Source organism: Prunus avium, chromosome 8, assembly GCF_965620075.1.
Source record: "Prunus avium chromosome 8, drPruAviu1.hap1.1, whole genome shotgun sequence".
Classification (NCBI taxonomy): Eukaryota; Viridiplantae; Streptophyta; class Magnoliopsida; order Rosales; family Rosaceae; genus Prunus; species Prunus avium.
Window position 1 is genome coordinate 39,284,157 of NC_142291.1, and position 22,122 is coordinate 39,306,278.

At 38.2% G+C, this 22,122-nt stretch overlaps 3 protein-coding genes across 4 annotated transcripts; 1 reads left to right on the top strand and 2 right to left on the bottom strand.

Annotated features, from left to right (window-relative positions):
* The first annotated feature begins 78 nt into the window (after positions 1 to 78).
* Positions 79 to 6,696, top strand: BSL1 (BRI1 suppressor 1 (BSU1)-like 1). Its single transcript, XM_021964350.2, has 21 exons — positions 79 to 627; positions 737 to 797; positions 951 to 1,029; positions 1,191 to 1,270; positions 1,383 to 1,477; positions 1,607 to 1,706; positions 1,796 to 1,865; positions 2,291 to 2,392; positions 2,632 to 2,713; positions 2,814 to 2,984; positions 3,482 to 3,671; positions 3,764 to 3,965; positions 4,047 to 4,214; positions 4,303 to 4,541; positions 4,770 to 4,854; positions 4,944 to 5,042; positions 5,122 to 5,321; positions 5,400 to 5,475; positions 5,714 to 5,849; positions 5,920 to 6,059; positions 6,171 to 6,696. The coding sequence occupies exons 1-21, from the start codon at positions 423 to 425 to the stop codon at positions 6,252 to 6,254; spliced, it is 2,664 nt and encodes an 887-aa protein (XP_021820042.1). The 5' UTR covers positions 79 to 422; the 3' UTR covers positions 6,255 to 6,696.
* Positions 6,697 to 6,766: 70 nt separating this feature from the next.
* On the bottom strand, positions 6,767 to 7,584 carry LOC110761791 (uncharacterized). Its single transcript, XM_021964352.2, has 2 exons — positions 7,402 to 7,584; positions 6,767 to 7,302 (listed from the first exon to the last, which is right to left on the bottom strand). Exons 1-2 carry the CDS (start codon positions 7,480 to 7,482, stop codon positions 6,853 to 6,855), a joined length of 531 nt encoding a protein of 176 aa, XP_021820044.1. The 5' UTR covers positions 7,483 to 7,584; the 3' UTR covers positions 6,767 to 6,852.
* Positions 7,585 to 14,118: 6,534 nt separating this feature from the next.
* Positions 14,119 to 21,918, bottom strand: LOC110761813 (sequence-specific DNA binding transcription factor ATNDX). Of its 2 annotated transcripts, XM_021964386.2 has the most exons (18): positions 21,658 to 21,917; positions 20,722 to 20,773; positions 20,277 to 20,405; positions 20,021 to 20,179; positions 19,346 to 19,429; positions 19,141 to 19,269; positions 18,689 to 18,907; positions 18,156 to 18,287; positions 17,934 to 18,029; positions 17,632 to 17,793; positions 17,114 to 17,405; positions 16,892 to 17,017; positions 16,739 to 16,808; positions 16,306 to 16,369; positions 16,129 to 16,197; positions 15,215 to 15,751; positions 15,097 to 15,131; positions 14,119 to 14,873 (listed from the first exon to the last, which is right to left on the bottom strand). In XM_021964386.2, the coding sequence occupies exons 2-18, from the start codon at positions 20,761 to 20,763 to the stop codon at positions 14,327 to 14,329; spliced, it is 2,892 nt and encodes a 963-aa protein (XP_021820078.1). In that variant the 5' UTR covers positions 20,764 to 20,773; positions 21,658 to 21,917; the 3' UTR covers positions 14,119 to 14,326. The 2 variants fall into 2 exon arrangements, with proteins under 2 accessions (XP_021820078.1, XP_021820079.1); XM_021964387.2 differs by lacking the exon at positions 19,346 to 19,429 and having other exon boundaries at positions 21,658 to 21,918.
* Positions 21,919 to 22,122: the final 204 nt, after the last annotated feature.

Below are 22,122 nucleotides of genomic sequence, written 5' to 3' on the forward strand. Positions count from 1 at the left end.
CAGTCGCGTAGGCTTTTATAGGTGTTATCTCACAGAGGAGAGGAGAAAAAAAGGCAATGTATTTAACACCCACAAGTCTGAAACACCCTTACAACCTCCCCGATTATTCTATTCAATTCTCATTTCGATTCGATACGATTAAGTAAAAACATAAATTAAAACAAAGAAAAAAGAAAAGAAAATAGAGGGTCCGGAGCCGAAGCTCGGGCCCCAGCAGCACCACAACTTCAGCCAACAGCGATCACTAATCATCATCATCACCATTAACGGGTTTCTTTTGTTTTTTCTTTTCCCTCTAATTGAATCGATTTTTCGAAAGTGAGAGCAAGCAGGGAGGACGAAGCAGCAGATCAAATCAAAGGCTTGCTTGCTACTGCTGCTGCTTCTGGGTTCGGGTTTGGTTTTGATCTGGTTTCGGTTTGATGGGTTCGAAGCCATGGCTGTACCCGGCTCCGACCTATCGTACTCTCGAGACCTATTGGGATACCGACGACGACGGCCCTGGTCCACGCTGCGGCCACACCCTCACCGCCGTCGCTGCCACCAAGACCCATGGCCCACGCCTCATACTATTTGGTGGTGCCACCGCCATTGAAGGCGGCGCCGCCTCCTCCGCCCCTGGCATTAGTACCATTTCTCTCCCTCTCTCAACTTCCTCTTTTTTCGATTTTTGTATTGAAGTTGTTCCTTTTCGATTTTGCTTAATTGTGTGAGCGTTTGTTAATTCTGAATGTAGGGTTAGCGGGGGTGACCAATTCGGTTCATTCCTATGATGTTCTCACCAGGAAGTGGACTAGGTATTTGCCATTTGTTAATTATGAATTATGTTTCTCTTATATCTTTCTTTTCTTTCTTTGGAAAAAAAAAAAATCTGACCTTTATAACTAGTTGGATTGAATTGGAAGCTTACTGATCGTTCTTCTGCTTTGGTTGGTGTTCAAATTTTGCAGAATGAGACCTGCAGGTGAGCCACCGTCTCCCAGGGCAGCTCACGCGGCAGCTGCGGTGGGCACTATGGTTGTTTTTCAGGTAAATTAAGAAATAAATTTGGGGACTGATTGGAAATTTAGAGGTTTATAATTCCGGAGGTTTTCTTTTACTGGGCTTTTAATGCTTTGAAAGTATATGGATTAACTTTTCTTATAAATGAGTGTTTGCTTGATATGTGTGGATTCCTGCTCAATGTCTAGGGTGGCATAGGTCCTGCTGGGCATTCTACAGACGATCTCTACGTGCTTGATTTAACCAACGATAAGTTTAAATGGCACAGGTGACCATAAGTGACCTTAAATTGAGCTTATCCTACTTCAGACTTTGTAGATTATTTTTTAAAATGGTGGTGCAAATCATATTTGTTTTGGTTTTTTGTTATCTGTCCGTAGAGTGGTTGTACAAGGACAAGGACCTGGGCCTCGCTATGGCCATGTAATGGACTTAGTTGCTCAAAGATATCTTGTTACTGTCAGTGGAAACGATGGTGGGTGTATTCACTAAACCCTAAGTAATTGTTATCCGTGAGCTTCACTGTTGTCAAATGCAAGGCTTTTTCTTAGAAGCATGTGATGGTTCCTTTTATCTTTTATTAATGTTAACTTTTATTTTAAAGGAAAAAGAGTTCTTTCTGATGCATGGGCTCTGGATACTGCCCAGAAACCTTATGCATGGGCAAGGCTGAACCCAGAAGGTGACAGACCTTCTGCTAGAATGTGAGTAATATTCATATTTTGACAATTGAAAAGTTATGAAAATGCTGGTGGACTCTGTAAATACTCCATGAACCAACCTTATTTTGCAGGTATGCAACAGCCAGTGCCCGCTCAGATGGCATGTTTTTGCTTTGTGGTGGAAGGGATATTTCTGGAGCGGTATGTGGTATCTTTTCTTTCCAGATGATTTGATAAATTTCCAAATCATATGTGAAACATGGAGCAAGAAGTGATTTAGGATTGATTTGGAAAGTTAGGGGGAATCATTCACTTGCATGACATGGAAGATCATGAAGTTTAGATAGAATTTTTTAGCAAACATTTCTCAATTATATCAAACCCACTTCTGGCACTTTCCATGTGTTTCGAAGATGTCTTTGAATTGTAGAGGCACTATTTCTCTAAGTAGATTTTCCTTGTAACCATGGACCTAATTTTTCAATTTGTTTTTTAATAATAAATTCGCTTTCATTTATGAAGCTAGTAATAGAAATAGTTGGGTATTGTGTGTGTCAATTGTATACTCGAGGTCTTCTGGGCTAATAGTTTATCTGATTCATTTGCTCATGTCTATTCTCCCACAGCCACTAGCAGATGCCTATGGACTGCTCATGCATAGGAATGGTCAGTGGGAGTGGACCCTTGCACCTGGCGTGTCCCCTTCACCAAGGTATCAACATGCTGCGGTAAGTGATAATATATAAACCAGGAATATACTACCCTTTGTATGTTTCAGGATTATTTGATATGTGTTTTCTAAGTGTACCACTTAGGTTATGGAATATATATTTAAGTGAAGAAATCATATAATGTTCTTGGTATGAATGCATTTTGCATTTTTGTACATACTTGGCTGCCTCTCTTCTGACTTAACTTTACCCATCGAACCTTATTTAAGCACCGAATTGACATTGTTTGCTGTCAGGTTTTTGTTGGTGCAAGATTACATGTCACAGGAGGTGCTCTTAGGGGAGGACGTGGTATAGAAGGTGAAGGAGCTATTGCAGGTAATCTTTTGGTTGTCAATTTCATCACCATGACTTATATGGTAATTTCAGTAAGTTTTCTTAATACCTTTTTTGTATGTTCTTTTTCCTTATTTGATAGTATTGGACACTGCTGCCGGAGTTTGGCTAGACAGAAATGGGCTTGTGACTTCCTCACGGACAGGAAAGGGACAGAATGACTATGATCCTCCTTTGGAGCTTATGCGTCGTTGTCGCCACGCTGCTGCATCTCTTGGTGTTCGTATATATATTTATGGAGGTCTTAAGGGAGGTAAAGACTTTAGAACATAATTGAGAATGTGAATAATGTAATGGCATAACAAACAAGAATCAAGTGTTAATTGCAAGAATGGACGTACTGATTTTTGGTTGTTAGGAGGGAATCCAAAGTGTTATTTGCAAGAATAGACTAAAACATTCTGTTTATTATCATCTAGTAAGTTTCCTCCTTAATTATCAGAAGATTCTTGACATGAGAGATTTAGCATTGGTATCATGGATTTAAGGGGATGTGTCCTGAAAAAAGAAGAAGCTGGTATTAGTTAACACCGGTAATATTTCTGTAATGAAATTTTCATAGGGTTTGTTTTGTAGCTATACTACTATACTAAAAAACGTTTAAATTAAGCGTGATATGTGTATATGACCTCTGGGATCTGTCTATCTTAGATTCCAATATGCACTTCTGGTGCAGCCTTCCTCTACTTATGTGGTTTTGTATATACTATATCATGTGGTAATATAATTTTTGTTTGTCTTCTTGTACAGACATCCTGTTAGATGACTTCCTGGTTGCAGAAAATTCATCATTTCAATCTGAAATTGGTTCGCCTGTTTTAACATCTGAGAGATCGCCAACTGTAACAAGTCCCAGACCGTTTCACGCTAACACAAGTACTTTTGGAACATCACCATCTTCGGATGGCGAACCTGAGAGTCCCTCATCCAGTGGTTTGAGGTATATTTCCGTGTCCTTGTTTCCCACTTTTCCCAAGTACTTGACCGAGCCACATGCTCATAATTTGTGCGATACATAATCATCTTTGGCAGCATGGACAAAAATTCTATGGAGAAACTACGGGAGGCTTCTGCAGCTGAAGCTGAGGCAGCTAGTGCTGTTTGGCAAGCTGTGCAGGCAACATCTGCCACTCCTGCTGAAGAAACTTCTGTTTCAGATGATAACTCACACGTTGCAGAAACATTGTCCGATGGTAGTGACACTGAGGCAGATGTTCGCCTTCATCACCGAGCTGTATGTCTGTTGTATCAATGCCTAATTTCGGGATTTGTTTGCATCTTTAAGTGGCATATTTATAATTTTATGTTGTTGTAGGTTGTCGTTGCCAAAGAGGTTGTAGGTAACCTGGGTGGGATGGTAAGACAGTTGTCTTTGGATCAATTTGAAAATGAGAGTAGACGAATGATTCCAATGAATAACGACTTATCACATCCTAACAAAAAGTTCACCAGGCAGAAGTCTCCACAGGGCCTACATAAGAAGGCAAGCATAAGTTAACATTTAATTTATTTTTCTTTTTACGTTTTATTTTTTACTTCAACATTGTTTTTTGTCATTTGTTTCCTTGCAGATTATATCTACATTGCTGAGGCCTCGGAACTGGAAAGCTCCTGTGAATAGGAAGTTTTTCTTGGATTCTTATGAAGTGGGAGAACTTTGTTATGCTGCTGAGCAGATCTTTATGCAGGAGCCAACAGTTCTTCAGCTGAAAGCCCCTGTTAAAGTATTTGGCGATCTTCATGGACAGTTTGGTGATTTAATGCGCTTATTTGATGAATATGGATTTCCATCTGCTGCGGGAGACATAACGTAAGTTAAGCACTTTTTCTCATGCCATATCGGTCATTATACTTGTGGGAAGAATTTGTTTTGCACCAGAATTGTGACTCTGATATTCACTGAAGACATCAGTAGTCTAAGTTCTAAGAAAGAATTTACTCCAATTCTTCTTGTCAAAATCTTTCTAAGATGTTGAAGTGAGACTTGTTGTTAGAAGGATTTTTTTTTGGGGCTGATGCTACCCTTCTGTTGTTACAGGTATATTGACTACTTGTTTTTGGGGGATTATGTTGATCGAGGGCAGCACAGCTTGGAGACCATAACTTTGCTCCTTGCACTTAAGGCAAGTTCTGCTTTTAAGTAATCTAATTCATTTATAGTTGCATTCTGTCACTTCTTATATTTGACTGCATGCTCTGTTTGGTTCTGCAGATTGAGTATCCTGACAATGTTCACTTAATACGTGGAAACCATGAGGCAGCTGATATCAATGCACTTTTTGGTTTTCGTATTGAATGCATTGAGAGAATGGTATGGATACTTATGCAGACTTGATATTTTCTCTGAAATTTCAGAATATTAAATGTTGTAGTAACTTATTTGCATGCAGGGAGAGAATGACGGAATATGGGCATGGACACGGTTCAATCAACTTTTCAACTATCTCCCACTTGCTGCACTAATTGAAAAGAAAATTATTTGTATGCATGGAGGCATTGGAAGATCTATAACTTCAGTAGAACAGATCGAGAAGCTTGAAAGACCCATTACAATGGATGCTGGGTCTATAATCTTAATGGATCTGCTGTGGTACACTCTTGCTCAATTCATCTGTCTGTTTGCTATTGATGGTTCATGTTTATGGTCTTATGAAATCTATGTACACAGGTCTGATCCTACAGAAAACGATAGTGTAGAGGGCTTGAGACCAAATGCCAGAGGGCCTGGCCTTGTCACATTCGGGGTACGCACTTTTGGGCACTTTTTTTTTTTTTTTTTTTTTCCTTCATATTTGGATGGACATGTATATTGCTTTTTACATGAATTTATTTCCCATTTCTGTTAGTGACAGTGTGTGAATACCTTAGTAATCTTGTTTCATCCGACACTCTTTCATATGGTTGCTGCTTGCTTGCATATGCATAATTTTATGAAATGCATACTTGTGTGCCACCCTACCAATATGTTCTTACTACTCGCAGCCTGATCGTGTCACGGATTTTTGCAAGAGAAACAAATTACAACTTATTATAAGAGCTCATGAATGTGTTATGGATGGGTTTGAAAGATTTGCCCAGGGACAATTGATCACCCTGTTTTCTGCAACTAACTATTGTGGTAAGCAAATTTCTGGTCAGTTTCTTTCTATGTTCTGGTGTTTGCAATCTCATATGGCCTTTTCATGTAGGGACGGCAAACAATGCTGGTGCTATACTGGTTGTTGGCAGAGGCTTGGTTGTGGTTCCAAAATTAATTCATCCTTTGCCACCTCCTCTTCAGTCACCAGAGACATCTCCGGAACGGGTCATAGAGGACACATGGATGCAGGTAAGCCAATCTCTATATGTTGTTAGTCCGTAATATGTATTATTTAATTGTTAATCTTAAAATTTGCCAACTGCCTCTTTCATACTCTTGTATCTTTCTGATGTCCTGTAGGAGCTAAACATTCAAAGACCGCCAACTCCTACACGTGGCCGACCACAGCCTGATCTTGATCGGAACTCACTTGCATATATATAGCTGATAGACTTCTGTATTTTACAATTAGCGAATGTGACAATCCACATTTCGCTTGAGGCCTGATGCTTTCCCAGTTTCCACATTGTGTGGATTTGTTTTCCTCAACGCAGCGTGTTCTTGTTATATTTGGAAGTTAGAGTTGCAGAAGTTGAAGCCTTGTCTATTCAGTGTACACAGCCTGGTAATGCTAGAAACTTAGATGTTAGGGACTGAATAATTACCGTTTCTCGTAATTGAGTTTGTAATATATGTACAACAACGTAGTCTTGCGGAAGAAATGTAGGTGGTTTTTTTTTTTGTCTTATGCTGTAGAGATAATTTATAGGGAAGGGAAATTGGGTTTTTTAGTTTTACTGTAATGTAACATAAATAATAACTTTACATTTGATTCTTTTCAAAGCATTTATTGTATTCTCTTTTGAAGAGGCGTGTTTCAGAACAAGCCCTGGTTTTGCAAGTGTACTGTATACGTTTCATGATTCCTCTCAAATTGCTATCCTTCGATCCAGAAATGAAAATAAAAATCATTCACAACTCGTTTCGAAATCCAATAATTTAGACAAATTGAAATTGCAAGAATAAGAGCTTGATGATGATATTAGTATTTGGGTGGAAATATACGTGAATGTGGAGAAATTACAGCCTCCTGTATGTACTTGAGAGAGCTGTTGGGGTCAGGAACCCAACGAATCTCACTCATGTTTGGTGTCTCCACATATGCCATGGTGAACTCTCCAACCTTCTCTATTTTGCCTCTCTTGCCTGCCCTCAGCAGAAGACTGTTCCTGCTGTAAGAGAAGATCCCATTGCTCAAGTGTATGATGTCACCGGGCTCGAATGCATCGCACTCCTCCCCCCACAGCTGAAAGTGGACCGCCGCCGTCTCGTCGGCCACCAGTGCTAGGCATGTCTTGTTTTGGCCTTGTGATGAGGATGTGTTCATAGAGGCTTTGTCCAAAAGTATGAACCTTGTGTTTATGTTGTTCTGTGCTGCTGGCACTATGTCTTTGAGCGCCACCATCTTTCTGTATGTATCTTTGCTTTGTTTCTGCCAAAGAAAAAAACCATTCAATCAATTGGCCCAATAATTTATTCAAAACAGGTATTTGATTGAATTGAAAATCGCAGAGAGAGAGAGAGAGAATACCTCACTAATGCCTTCGATTGATGATTTGAGTTGTGTTGCAAGAAGGGAAGCAGAGGATAAATCCGCGACTTTAAACGACATGCGTTTTATGGTGCCTCCAGAGAAAAGTCTAAAATACCCACCACCACCACGACGATAATTTTTTCTTATTTGTTTTTTTCAAGCCAGATTTGCTCAAAATAGCCACCGGGCACTCGAATGATCGTGTCGTTGTTCATGAAAAGCAAGAGTCAATTCCTCCTAACCCTAACCCTAAAATCTCATCGATGGAGCTCGCTCAGATGTTCAGATTCAATCGGACCTTCGCTCCAACCACACCCGATCTCCAGCCCCATCACCAAGAGAGGCTGATATCAATAATGGCTTCGACTCAATTGGATTCTCCGACCGGTAATCTTCGGTTTCGGGATCTCAATTCTTCGTTGATAATCGGGGTCTCAATTCTTCGTTGAGAATCGGTTCTCGCTTTCGGAAAAAGATTTCGCTTATGCAAGAGAGTTTTCTTACGAATCTTTACCTTCTCGATCTTCATCTGCAGGTAATATTATGCTTCCTTCTATTTAGTTATGCACCACTTGTTTCATTTTGTGAAGCGGATTAATTATCATCTGTGATGGATTATCTCAATTGATATGAGTTCTACTTTCAGAAAAAGAATAAATGTTTACGTCCTCTGGTTTTTTGGATATGATATTAGCAATATAATCATCCTTAGGTTTAATTTTATGCAAAAAAAAAAAAAAAAAAGAGTTTGCATCAGTAGGAAATACCTTCTATGACTGTTCAGATATTCAATTTTCCGTGAGTATTTTTGACTGCGTTGCATCCGTAATTACTTCTTTGTCTGCTGGTAAAATGCAATAAACTTGCTTGCTCATTTCAGGGTTACATAGTGTATGCCTTCTATTTCAGTTTAACTCGTTTACTTTCATTTCAGTTAGCTTCTTTTAATTGTTGTGTTGTGATCCTTGCTTCATTTGATATCTCTTATTTTGCTATGGCTGATCTCTTGGACTTGTACCTGAATTGTAAAGAGCAGTGGTTGGCCCTACAAATTTTCCTTTGGTGTTATTTAGGTTTCTGTCACATAGCTAGCACCAACTTATAGAATTTCACTGCCATGAAATACCTCTGGGCCTAAATTTCAAGAACTTATATTTTTATTGCCATCCACCCTCTTTTTTCAGGGATAATCTTGTAGTGTATTTAGGAATAGAGTTTTTAGTAGGAGAGGTGAATATTGAATATCCATGCTAAAATTGTTGAACATATCTGCCTTATTCGATTCTTTAGAATATGAGAAATTTGGCTATTATAAGTTAGTTTTAATTTGATTATAGCAGTCTCAAGTAAGAGAACCGAGGCTTGCTTGGCATCTCAAGGAAAGAGGGCCTGAAATGTTGAGCCTTTTGATTTATCAAGAATCAATCTAGTAAATATGATTCATGAGTTTAGGAATACTTCAGGTTGAAATAGTGAATTGCTTTTACCTGTTTGAAATGTAATTGATTATGTGTAGCCTCTCTCAACTTTTGTCAGGTTTCTTTGTCTTTGTGATTTGTGCATTTTAAATACCTCATACAATCAAGCATTTGAAATTAGGCTGGACTTAAATTTACCCGCTCCAATAAATCTGTCCTATGCATCTTTTTCAGGCACCACTATTAATAGTAATACCAAGCAACTGGCCTAGAAATATTAAAAGGAAGTCTTTTTCTGATGCTAAGGCCCCCGGTAATGCTGCAATACATGCATGTCAAGTGATGAGTTAACAGTCTACCAGCCTTTCTTTGCTGGAAATTGGGCTCTAGTCCATTTCGTTGCACATTTTTTATGTTTTTAATACTATTGAATAAGAATAGGCTCCAGCTGGATGGGTTCTATTAGAAGCGCTCTCAAGAACTTTTTCATAGTCCAATAGAATTTCCAAAACAGTAAGAATAGTTTTTCTTTCTATAATGTGATGCATGCATTAGTAGAGTGTAGATTGGTAGATTAGGAATTGCTCTGCAATTGATTGGTTTTTATGTTTAAATAATGCCACTTCAGCAATTGATCTGCAGTCAATATCTTTTTACAAATGTAATTTATGTTTTGGCCCGAAAAAATTAAAATTTAAGTTCCGCCACTGCTTGGAAATGATGCGTCCTCCAGTTCTTGATGTCCATCCCTGGACCAGTTATTGTACATTTAGTTGTACTTGTTTTATCTGTTTCTTCTGTATCTTTTGCTGCTATGCTTTTGGGTATCTGCATTCATTTGGTGGTTGTCTTTTTTGCCGTATTGTAAAGTTTGAAAATGCAAAAAGGTACTTCAGGGAGGGATGCTTCGATAACCTGAAGCTCGTTGCTGAGAAGGCTTGGGATCTTGAAATGAAGAAAGCGACTTGGGTGAATGATGTGATAACTTTTAGGAAGGAAGTTGGAGGATGAGAGGATAAAATGAGAATGAAAAAAACGACTGCGATGAAGATTATGTAGGTTCGATTCTGATCGGGGGGATGTTATTTGGTTTTTTTTCTTCCTTAAGTTTCTTTTTCACTTCATAAAATCATCCGATGCATGACAATGAAATCATACAGGGAAATTAAAAAAACAAAGTTAGCCCTAAAAATTCCAGTAATTTGACCCAATATGGGCTCATGTTCGCATAATTAATGGGTCATCGGCGGTCTCGTTCTGTATTTAGCCGTTTTTAGGATCTTGGGCTTACATCTACCCCATATATGAGAAAATTGGGCCCGCCTCGAAGTTATGGGGCCTACCAGTACCCCATAACTTTCAAGTGATTGAGCCGAATACTAGGCCCGTTTTCAAGTGATTGGGCCGACTTCTGGTTCTGCTTAGATATTATTGGGCTGAACGTCTGGACTTTTGTCACGTTATTTGGCGGAATTGTGGGCTTGATTCACGATAAATCGGCCAACTTTTGGGCTTGTATCACTATTGGGCCAACTTTAGGGCAAGTTTCGCGTTATTGGGCTGACTTTTGGGTTGTATCAAGTTATTGGCCAACTTTTGGGCTAGTTAAAGATTTTGGGCCTTATTTTTACTGGGCCGACTTTTGGGCTTTTTCACGTTATTAGGCCCACTTTTGGGCATGTTTCACGTTATTGGGCCGACGTTTGGGCCCGTCTCATGTTATTGGGCCTTTTTTGGGGCCTGAGTCATGTTATTGGGCCAACTTTTGGGCCTGTTTAATATTATTGGGCCTAGTTTTGGGCCCATTTATATGTTACTGGGCCAACTTTTGGGCCTGTTTCATCTTAATGGGCCTATTGGGCCTTTGGGCCTAGTTTCATGTTGTTAGGCCGACTTTCGGGCCTGTATCATGTTATTGGGCCGAATTATGGGCTTGTGTTACGTTATTGGGCCAACTTTTGGGCCTGTTTAATTTTATTGGGCTTATTTTTAGGCCCATTTTCATGTTACCAGGCCAGCCAAATTTGGGCCTCTTTTACGTTAGTGGGCCTAATTTTGGGCCCGTTTAATGCGTTTGGGCCGACTTATTGGGCCTCTTTCATGTTATTGGGGCTAATATTGGGCCCATTTCATGTTATGGGGTCTACTTTTGGGCCCGTTACACGTTATTGAGCGGACTTTAGGCATGTTCTATGTCATTAGGAGACTTTTGGGCCCATTTTCATGTTATTGGGCCTCCTTTTGGGGCTGTTTCAAGTTGGTGGACCACCTTTTCGGCCGACTTTCCTGATTTTGGGTCGAATTGTAGGCACTTTCACATTTAATTGGGCAAACTTTTGGGATAGTTTCAAGTTATTGGGCCGACTTCTGAGCTTACTTTTCCTTCTGGGTCTGTTTTGGGGCAGGGAGGCTATAATGAGGAGTTTAAAGTGAGGAGGCTATCTGAGGAGGTCAATCTCACCATCAACAAATGTACAGAAATTATGGGACTTCAACATTTTAAATGTTTTCATGGTGGGATTGACCTTCTCAAATAGTCTCCTCACTTTAAGCTCCTCATTGTAGACTCTCCCGGTCTGGGTATATCTATGGCTCGACCAAACCTGAAGCTATTGGCACAGCATTTCTCCAGTTATAATCTTTTGGATATTTTATCCAGTTTTATCCCGACTTGTTTTACTTCAATTCTCAAATACCTGCTTGCGAAGTTGGCGTCAAAAAGGTAAAAACGACGCCCCTAAACAATTGAAAAATAGATAACTCCTAGAGAAATTAAAACACGATGCACCCAAATCCAATAGCATTTTAAATAAATATTTAAAATAAATGAAGAGATTCAGTAAATCATTGAAAAAGAATGGAACAGCTGGGGTGATCGATCACTGCAGAACATTGATTAGCATGGTTCGTTATTCGTCTTTTTATGCCTGGTGTCAACTTGGTCTCCTGTAAGTAGATTTATGGGCCCAAAAAATCCAATTCTGAAGGCCAGAGAGATTCAAGAAAGCAGAAGCAAATATAAACTGCAGTCCTAAACCTTAAAGTTACAAAAACGAAACATATTGGGCGTATCCACTATCCACGTTCATAATGTTTTCACAGGGTTTCTAATTAAACATATAATTATAACTTCTATACACCATTATTAGGATGGAAATTTCTGGATGCAAATGATTAAACAACCCTTCTATTTTGAGGTTGCCTAACTCATAATCAGAGAAAAGCAAACCTTTTATTCTGTGTAGCTAGCTACCTATATTTATCCAATTCCCATAGGAGAAAAAGAAAAGAGAGAAGAAAAACAGAAAGTTTACATTTGCAATAATCCAGTTAAAACATTGAAATAGCATTTTACTTCTTATTGTCACCTCCATCTAAAGAAACACAAGCAATGAACTTCCAGCAACAGAACTCTAATTTGCACTAAAATCATATCCAACCTAGTAACTGTTATTGGAAACATGAATCTTCTACATGGTTTGGTCAGTGTATCTCTACATGTGTGTGTAATTTACTGTATGCTGTGAAGATGTAACAGATAACAAATAATACATATACATCAGCATGACGAAATTATGTGACAACGGAAAAATACACAAAACATCAGGAAGGAAAAAGAACAACCAATAAATTCCAAAAATAAATAAAACCCAAAGTCATCAAACCCTATAAATAATTAAGTTTGATAACAATTTAACAAACCTCCAGCATAGGTTCTAAAGGTTTCTATAGCATCAATAGTGGCTAACGTAAGTTGAAAAAAGGTAACCCCAAAGGCAAGATTTTCACCTTTTTTTTGACAACCATACTAGAAACTCCACGTATGCTCTTTGTGTGATTTACTCAAATTGCTAGCAGCTTAAGAACTACAGGGAACTAAAGTAACAAGACTGATTGATGCACACAATAAATTTGGTGCACTGAGTTTTATTGCTGGTATGCATAACCTAGTAATTAATGTCACTGAGCTTTAATTCCTAACCGAAAATGGGAAAGGATCAACCTGAAATTTCAGTTTCTAAGCTGTTGCCATAAAGATAGGCATACATAGAAAGCAATTCAGCTCATAATAGACAAACCTACATCGCCATAAATTTCAATTCCAACAGAAGATGTTCAACAACCACCTACAAATGGCGTGCTGCTTAAATTCAGGCAACAACTATCTTTAAAGTCTCTCAACGTATCGTATTGGCATTATGATTTGCATCCAAAATGCAATTCCAAGGAAATAAAAAAAGAAAAATCCAAACGCACAGTAGAAATAGAAAGATCGCTAAAATGAAATGCAACTAGATCTCAAAAGGGGATTCAAAGAGCATTAAAATAAATGCAAGTAATTAGGTTAGAAAGATGTAGGGGCAACCTGACGAGTGCACGTAAGATAACAACAGACTTGCGGAAGCTCAAAACCTAATGTGAGACGAATCAAGGTCTCTTCAGAGCCGAAGCTCATCCGATGATGCGAAGACAATGAACGAATCGGCCAGCAGATTCGACGACGAACGAATCGGCCAGCAGATTCGACGACGAACGAATCGGCCATCAGATTCGACGATGAACGAATTCGCCATCAGATTCGACGATGAACGAATTCGCCAGCAGATTCTTCATCTTCTACATCTTCGGATTAGGGTCAAGGTTTGGGATTCTGTTGATGAAGAAGACGAAGAATGAAGAACGATACGTCGAATTAGGGAGAGTACCGAGCTCCATGTTACAGTGATGGGGTAGGGAAGGGTAGGTCTAGGGTTTGAGAGATGGTCGCGTTTGTTCCGATTCACTCTGTCAATTCTTCGACCTCAACAAAGTGGGTGTATACAAATACAAAGCCATGTTTCGTTACTTCTTTGGCGCGATTTTATGTTTGGGGATATTCCTTGCTTATTCATCTTAACCGTTCATGTCCTATAAAAGATCTGACGGCTGATAATACACCGCATCAGTATATTAATGGTAGTGTAGAATAACCTGACTTTTGATAAATTTGTTCGTACATATTTCAGATATCAAATTCCAAAATTAATGCCAGCTAAGTTTTCAGTCATCCATATATGATTTGACATGTAATAACACGTCTTTTTGTTTTTTTTTTATTTATAAGGATTATTAGGAATAAAAGTCCTGGAATTATAATCCGATTTGGATTTTAATTCTTCAATTTCCAAAATAGCTCTTATTTTTCTGAAGCCCGCCTTCCTTTCCACCAAAATGAAATCATTTCAACAACGTTATTCTAGTTATTACCTGAAACCAACTTTGCATATTTTTTAGATGATGACAGAACAATTCGATATTTCTCAACAACATTCCACAAAGTTAGAAAGCTGTGTGTAATAATGTATATGGAAAATTCCAAACTCTGTTTATCAAAAGAAAAAAAAGGAAAAAAAAAAAGGAAAAGAGGTCTAAGTAATTACAATGGTTACACGGTTGCATCTTGCAGGTAACGAAACGACTTCTTGTTCTACAGAGGCCGAAGTTGAGGCCATTTAACCTTTGGCTTACATTGCTCGTTTAGGACGCAATGTGAAAGTCATGTTTGAATCCCATAACACTCTCATTACGCCAATCTTTGTTTCAGCCTCCTCAAATGAGACACCCGTGGCTACAGACGGGTGTGGAAGCCTCGTTGCTCTTCTAGCTTTTAGCTCTTTAACATCCACAACGTATGCCCTCAACTCCTCCAAGTTTCTTCCATACCATTGGCCACGCACCTGAAACACCTTTCCTCTCCCAATCTCCTCTCCATTTGCACCTATGAGGCTGACAGAGTCGCCTTGCTTGCACAGATCAAATTCTGCAGGACCACGGGGGGCAGCGACTTCTGCCACGTTAGTCTCAGAGATCTCCCTGATACCAGTTCTCAACATGATTTGAGGATCTCTCCTCACATTTAGTTGGCTGGAAGCATCTCCACCAGGGGTGTCAGGTGAGTTGTTGGACCTTAGTCCTCGGCCACCTTGCTTGTCTGGCAACGCATTGTCAGCCTCAGGTGCTGGACGAACATCCTTAGCCGTGCGGGCTAGCCTGGCTTTTCGATTGTTTAACCTGCGGAGACACAAAAACATGATGTTTTCATAACAAGCAACCATCCAAATATTCGCGGCAATAGGATCGTGATTGGTGCGGTGCGAAAATATCTTGCATATAAATATTGTGCTGTGTCCCAAAAAACAAATGCAGTTAATAAAACAAGAGTCATATTGATTACTAAAAGTAGTTTCAAACGCCTCGCAGAAAATGAACACAGGAAAATATAAGGATGACTTACCAATTTTTAAGCTGTGGACATGTAACCTCAGAACCCTGGATAACACAATGGTTAACTTATGTTAAATTTAAAATTTAAAATAAAAACACTCAATAAAAAGTTTGAAGCATTGACATACATGAAAACTTAATTTCTCAGCCCATGATTGTATTGAGGCTGCATTTCGCTGCATATCAGGTTCATCTAATAGGGCTCTCTCAATAAGTTCCACCTGTGTATCATTCATTATTGTTCGTTTCCGTTTCCTTCGCTGCTTTTCCTCACACTGAACAGTTTCAACCTTTTCATCCTCTGGGGTTCCTCCATATCCACTTTCTTTTATGTGTGCACTCGGCTTTGGGAATTCAATGTTTTCCATCTGATCTACAGCATTTTTCCCTCTTGTTGAGCTTGTGTCTGAACCACTGGTTTCAACATTATGAGCATCTAGGTCGATGGCTCCAAAACGTCCAGATGCACTCCCACCAGATATACCTTTGTCTTCCCTCATTACATCATTCCCCTGATCCATATGCTCACTGTTTGCATCAACTTGGTCCACGTCTTGAAAAGCAGAATTCTCAGACATTTCCTCTAGATTACCACTTCTGTTATTAAGATTAGGAGGTTGTTTACTCAATAAAGGTGGCGAGCATCCTCCAGTACTCTGAGCCTCCTACCAGGAATCAAAGTTTACTATCAGGTCACTATGTTGAGAAATAACTACATCACCATTAGCAAACTCAATTGGGCGCCCATTTGAGGATTGGCTTATTTATTCCACTTGAAGATCGAAGACAGCAGTTATTCAATCTAAGGTATATTTAATTACTAATTCGAAAAATCTCACTCAGTTTGTCTCCCAATGGCTATGAGTCTCATGTTCAAGTTTAATACTCCTACAGTTGGATTCAAATAATTGTGTGTGAAGCTTGTCATACCAAAGAACAATTTAAAAGCACGTCAACTCAATAATGTGATCATTGGTCTACGTAAACTACCAGCATTTTCAGGCCACCCAGAAGATGGGGAAAAAAACTATCAAACATTTACCTGATGATGATCACTGATGTTGAGTTTAGCAAATTTATCCCTATATATTGACTCCTCATGTTTCTTCTCCTGCCAGCATCATTATTGAAAACATTCAAACATATATGCAAGGGGTGGGGCAGGAAGGAATCAAACAAAATGGCAAAATTCTTTGCTATAAAATTAGTGTTTTACTACCTGAACTCGGTTTTCTTCAAATTCAGTCGAAGTGATCAATGCTTGTAATTGCTTAGAGAAAACCCTGAAAAGAAAGTATGAATAAAAAACAAAACAAAAAAGTGATACTACAAGGCTGGTGTACTGAAGTATGTAGTTGATAGATAAACCATATACTAATCTCTATACATACACACACAAATACATATAAGTAGAAACAAACTTTGGTCGGCATCAGATTTAGCTGAAGAGCATTATTTCAGATGTTAATAAAAATTCTAATCATTGTAGCATTTATCAAGTAAATTCCATGCAAAGCCCATTCTACAACTTGAAGTCCCATTTCCAGCTCTGGATGTGGACACCTTAACATGGTTGAGGCTAAATTCTAAAAACTAAGCATTACCAATAACTACAAAAACTATGAAAGAAGAAGCATGGTTGACAGTATTACCTTAGGAGCTGTACGTCCTCCTCATTCAAAAAATTAGGAATTAATGATTCTGCATGACTTAGCAACGAGCCTGCACGTGCAACTTACTTGTAAGGAAGGGAGTAACTTCTACAATTAAGTTTTACAAAAATATTCATTGGGGGTGATAATTACGTAGATTTCTGCAAACAGTCGCAGGTTTCAGAGCATCAGAAGCAAAGGAAAATCCAGGCAATGAGTTAGATAGATCCATTTGCAAGCACTCCAGAAACTTGTTAACAAAAAGGTTCCTCTCCTGTTCTGTAAATTAAAACAGAGAATTTCACTGATAAGACACAAAACAATGACATGTGCTAATTGAAGTAGTTACGAAAATTCACAAAATCAAGAACAAACCTTCACAGATAGTGGGAATAAAACAATGGAGATTTGCAATTATTTTCACAAATAATGCTGTTCTCTGATGTGAGTAGGAAGCCTGGGTCACACTAATGGGAGTAACAGTACATTCTAAAGTTGGTGAATTTTGTAGGTCAATTGAAGAAAATACATCCAAAACCCACCCAGCTGTTGCAAATGAATCATACTCAATACTGCCATCTTCTTCCTTTTCAGGGAGTTCAGAAGAACACCAACTGGTTAAAAAATCTCCATGAGGGAGCGAAAATATTGCAGTCAGCACTTTAGTCTGGAGGGGCATACAAAAGACAGAGTCACAATTTTTTTAACGATCAGAACACATGATGTACGCACACTAGATGCATCAAAATCACATGTGGATAATGTAAATGATTTCTAATGAAAAGGGAAATTATAGATTCTCTCATCTTTGAGAATATCAAAGCACAATGATGATCTGAAAAAGGAGGATAACAAAATTAAACGCAGACGAGAGAGTGATGATTATAGCTTACAAAATATACTGTAATGTAAGATCTAAAATTTGAATCATCGGAAAATATATCAGCTAGGCGCATTGCATTGAGTTGCAAAAGCCCCATTGGGTAACTTCTATCAGAACAGGCAGCAAAACATTTGGGATCTTTGCCAATAGCAGTCTTCAATAACTCAAGAATCTGCATCGTCACAAATAAATTAACAGCAAGCAGCTTGACAGTTAAAGCAGGTTCAGTACAAAGAAGAGAACATCAATAATAAAAATGGGCTGATAAAAACCAGCATTCCTGACAGTTCATAAGATGGAAAGAAAGCTAACCTCCAATGCGACTGACTTTGCCAAATCCAGGCTTCCTGGCGAGTTGGCAACTTCGTCCAGGTAAGAAATGCTGTCTGCTTCACTCAGATTCAGCAGCTGCAACATGGAAAGCAGTGAGACACTGAGGTTTTTGCACATGGGTATACAATAAGCTGTACTAGATCCTAAAGCAGCTTGAACGTCCCAGGGAAATTTAAAAGTAGTTTCATCACTAGGACCCACAATTGAAAGTATTCTAGCTTTCAGCCTAGATACAGCAGCCACAACTCTAGCAGATGCTGCAAATTGAGGCACGGCGTTTAGCTTCAAGATGGCTTGAGCCAAAAATAGAACACCACCCTTTCCAGATAGTTCCTGTACAGTACCAAAAACAGATGACTGACTTAAATGACAAAAACTGTGATATCATTGGGTGCTTAACAAAATAACATAAAGAACAAGTCCTTAAGCTTTACAAGAGCACATTCAAGATTGCCTTCCATGAACTTCCTGCTCGTGAACATTGTCTCACTATTGCAATATTAAATTCTCCCTCCCTCTAAGTTCCTGTCCTAACTAGTTTACTGCATACAAGTGCAGTTCGAGAGTATCTAGTATCTGCCCAGGAAACTTCTGCTTTCAGTTTGACCAAACCCATCTCTTCTTTCACTTGTTTTTTCCCTTTAAACGACAAACTTACAGATAACAGAAATAAGACATATCTGGCATAATATTTACTCCAAACTTAAAGAATGGGAGAGATCTTGTTTGGAAACCTTATTCCTGAGTAGCCGTTCCCGAAACAATTTTTGCTGGCACATCAACTGAAGAAACTGTAAAGAGGCTTCGCATTGCTGGCAGAGAGAGTGCACTATTTGTTCGGTAGTCAAACTTGATTTTATACAGAACTCATCATGTTGGTCTGACAGCTTGATATTCAGAAACTTAATGGAAACACAAACTGCTCCAAAAGCTGCATCCATAAATATGTCAACCTGTAACAGATAAGTTTTACAATGAGCACATGCATCAATGTGTCAGCATGAGGATAACTGGAAAAATATATATGATAATCACAAGCGTACCATCACAAACACAAAACAAAAGAAGCAGAAAACTGCATAACAATCCCATGAACATGAAAACATATGGCTATAAGAAGAGCTTGCTAGAGGCTTCAATTTTCTATGAATAGCAGCTTAAAAGAATCATTTTGGGCTAATAATACCTTAGGATGTGCAAGCAATACTTGAACAAGATCTTGCCATTGCGAAGATATACAACCTGTTAGTAGATGTAGACTGCACGCAACCAGTGCAGAATACATCAGGGGTGCCCCACCAAAATTGTGATTTTTCTGCATCATGAAAGCAAGTCTCAGTGGATAAAAAGAGAAAAGAGGATAGATCTTAGCGGTAAGGATTAAGGACAACCTGTTCATAACCACCAAAAACAATTAGTATATAAAACACCAGGTCAAGAAGCTGTTCTGACACTTTTACATCATCTAGCAGAACCTGTAACCATAAAAGATATAGTGGCTCATTTTCATATACTATTTCCACAAGAATTTTATAACGGTTTGGAAAAGAGCAATGAAGTAATCAGAGTTGAAAAGAATTCCATTAACAAGCACACTGACTGGTATGACAGTATAAAAATTTAGGCAACTAGCCAGAAAACTATTCACATCTGTGTGTCTCCATTAAGAATAAAGATCCTAAGTTCAATAACCAATTTTCAAACACCTATCCCAAATAAGAAGGTAAACCTTGACGAGATTCATTACAATCAAGAAAGACCCTAGTACTCAAAATGAAAAGTAAAAACATCTCTGTTTCATTTATAATCAGAGAAGCTACTGGGCATCCTCTATACACCCTTACACTGACTTCCTAAATTAATTATCAGCCGCAACATTGTATATGGAAAAGAGCAAAGATATAACAAATTCACCTAATACTACAGATCATATGAAGTTTCAAGTCTCACGTCAAAATTGAATAATCATGCATCTACATAATTTTTTATTGTGATCACAAGAAAAGGCACGCAAACTATAAAACAGAAAGAAAATTAAACTTGGACTAAAAATGATTATAAGCAACCTGTTCAAGTTTGGCATGTCGAGGTGCTAAATCACACAAGGAGTGCAAGAGCCTAATGCCGCATGATAGGTATCTGAACAGAGCTTCGTCTCTGTCAGAAGACATAAGCACTGCAATAAGGTGCAGAGGAAGAAAGCCTGCAAGCTTTTCCGCATCAATCTGAAACATAACACGATTTTAGAAATGACATATCCACAAAAAGGTAAGGTATCAAAAGAAGAATATGGCATTTCTAACAGTGAGGATGATTTCTGACCTTTTTCAATATTGATCCTTTTTCAGTAACATAGTGAATAGTAAAATTATCAGATTCCTTCAGTAATTTATTAAGTTCCTGAGAGTTAAGCCCATGTAACTCCTTCACTGCTGAAACTAAGTCAATAACCTGTTCACACAAATAATTAAAACTTATTCAAGCTAACAGACTGAATTTGTAAAACTAATTGGTTGTCTAAATAAGCAAATTTAGGTCCTCTCCATTTCTTGGCTATCATTGCTTCTTAATTGTAGTGGTCCATTAGAACTCATCTTTCTCAGGGGTTAATAATAAAACTAAAAAATTCATTAGAACTCTTGGATTTCATATATACCACTTGGACTAAAAAGCAAGGATAGACAAGACAAAGAGAAAATTTGAATCCCTAATGAACCCAATAACTAAAGTACTCATACAGTCAACTTTTGGTTGTTCAGGATCTTACTTGTGCACCACTACATGACGGCTCCTCCTTAGCATGTCTCATTCTACAAAACCTACGCCAAAAAAAGACAAAAAAACTTTGACATAATGAGGATAAATATAAGAACATTCATGCTCACAGGAGTAAAATCCTACTGATGCATCTTTCAAGAATCCATCAGATTTATGTTAGTAGTGCTGTTTCAAGAATCCATAAAATTCATCAACAATACAACTGTTGGGGAGGGGGAAAGAGATTTTTAAGGCATATAGAGAAAATAAATTTCAGAAATTTCCCTAATGAATCTTGAAATGACAACACAAAGAAGAAGATGATGGGGAAGAAACTTTTTTTTGTCTCAAATATCAATGTCGACAGAAGTATTAAGGATCTAGACCCATTCAGACAAACAAAAAATCTGTACATATGAAAATATCAACATATCGGGAGATATTAGACTGAAAATTATGAAAGTTTAAATGAGGTGCAAAAAACATTGTGTTTGCTTCTTAATACGAAACTACTGGACAAATATGCAGGTAGTCATCGATAATTAATACCATAGACTGTAGGGGAGTTTCTTTCTTTCAAATAGAAGCTTGAACGAACTTCAAATGGAAAAGAGCAGGGGAATTGTAAGGAACGTTACCTGCGTAGAGAGAGTTGAAAATTGTTTTTTTTTGTTTTTTTTTTTTCTGACAGTGAAATTATCCGAAATATACACTTATGACAACTTCGATATGCAGAAAAATATAAATCTTTTTCAAACACCCACATCAGAAAACCCTAGGATTAGAGCAAGCAAAGTGAATTGAACGTTAAAACCCTACAAAGCATACACTTTCAGATAGAGAAAAAAGAAAAGAAAAAATCACAGCGCAAGTAAATGAAAACAGACTAAGCTTGAATACAACTAGCTGCAGAGTATAATAACGTAAATTGAGACAGAAAATTGACCTGGGAGTTGCAGCGACGACGAGATTCAAGTTTCAAACTTTTTGAAAGAAAGAGAAGATGAAACAGGAAAAATGCAAGAGGGAGATTCGCGGGTTTTTATTGGGTGGAGTGAATGATTTGGAGAAGTGTAAATATGTAATGATTTGAGGAACGGGGATTGAGACTTACATTTATATACGCTCTTTTTTAGTTGTTGCCGTTTTCTAATTTTGGTGTTTTGGTGGTGGTGTTGTGTCTCAAGTCTCAATTTGTATGATTGCTGATAATGACTAGCATGAGATTTGGTTAACCTCCTATTCATTCGACTTCTTGGTCCCTCAGCTTTACAAAGAGAAGATAATTACTGACTACAAAAAAAGTTTTCTTTACTAAAAACTCAGCGTGTACGATGAATATGTTAAATTTCATAGGGAGGATATTATATGTTATATTAGTAGTGAAATCATTTACAAGGTTCCAACTTAA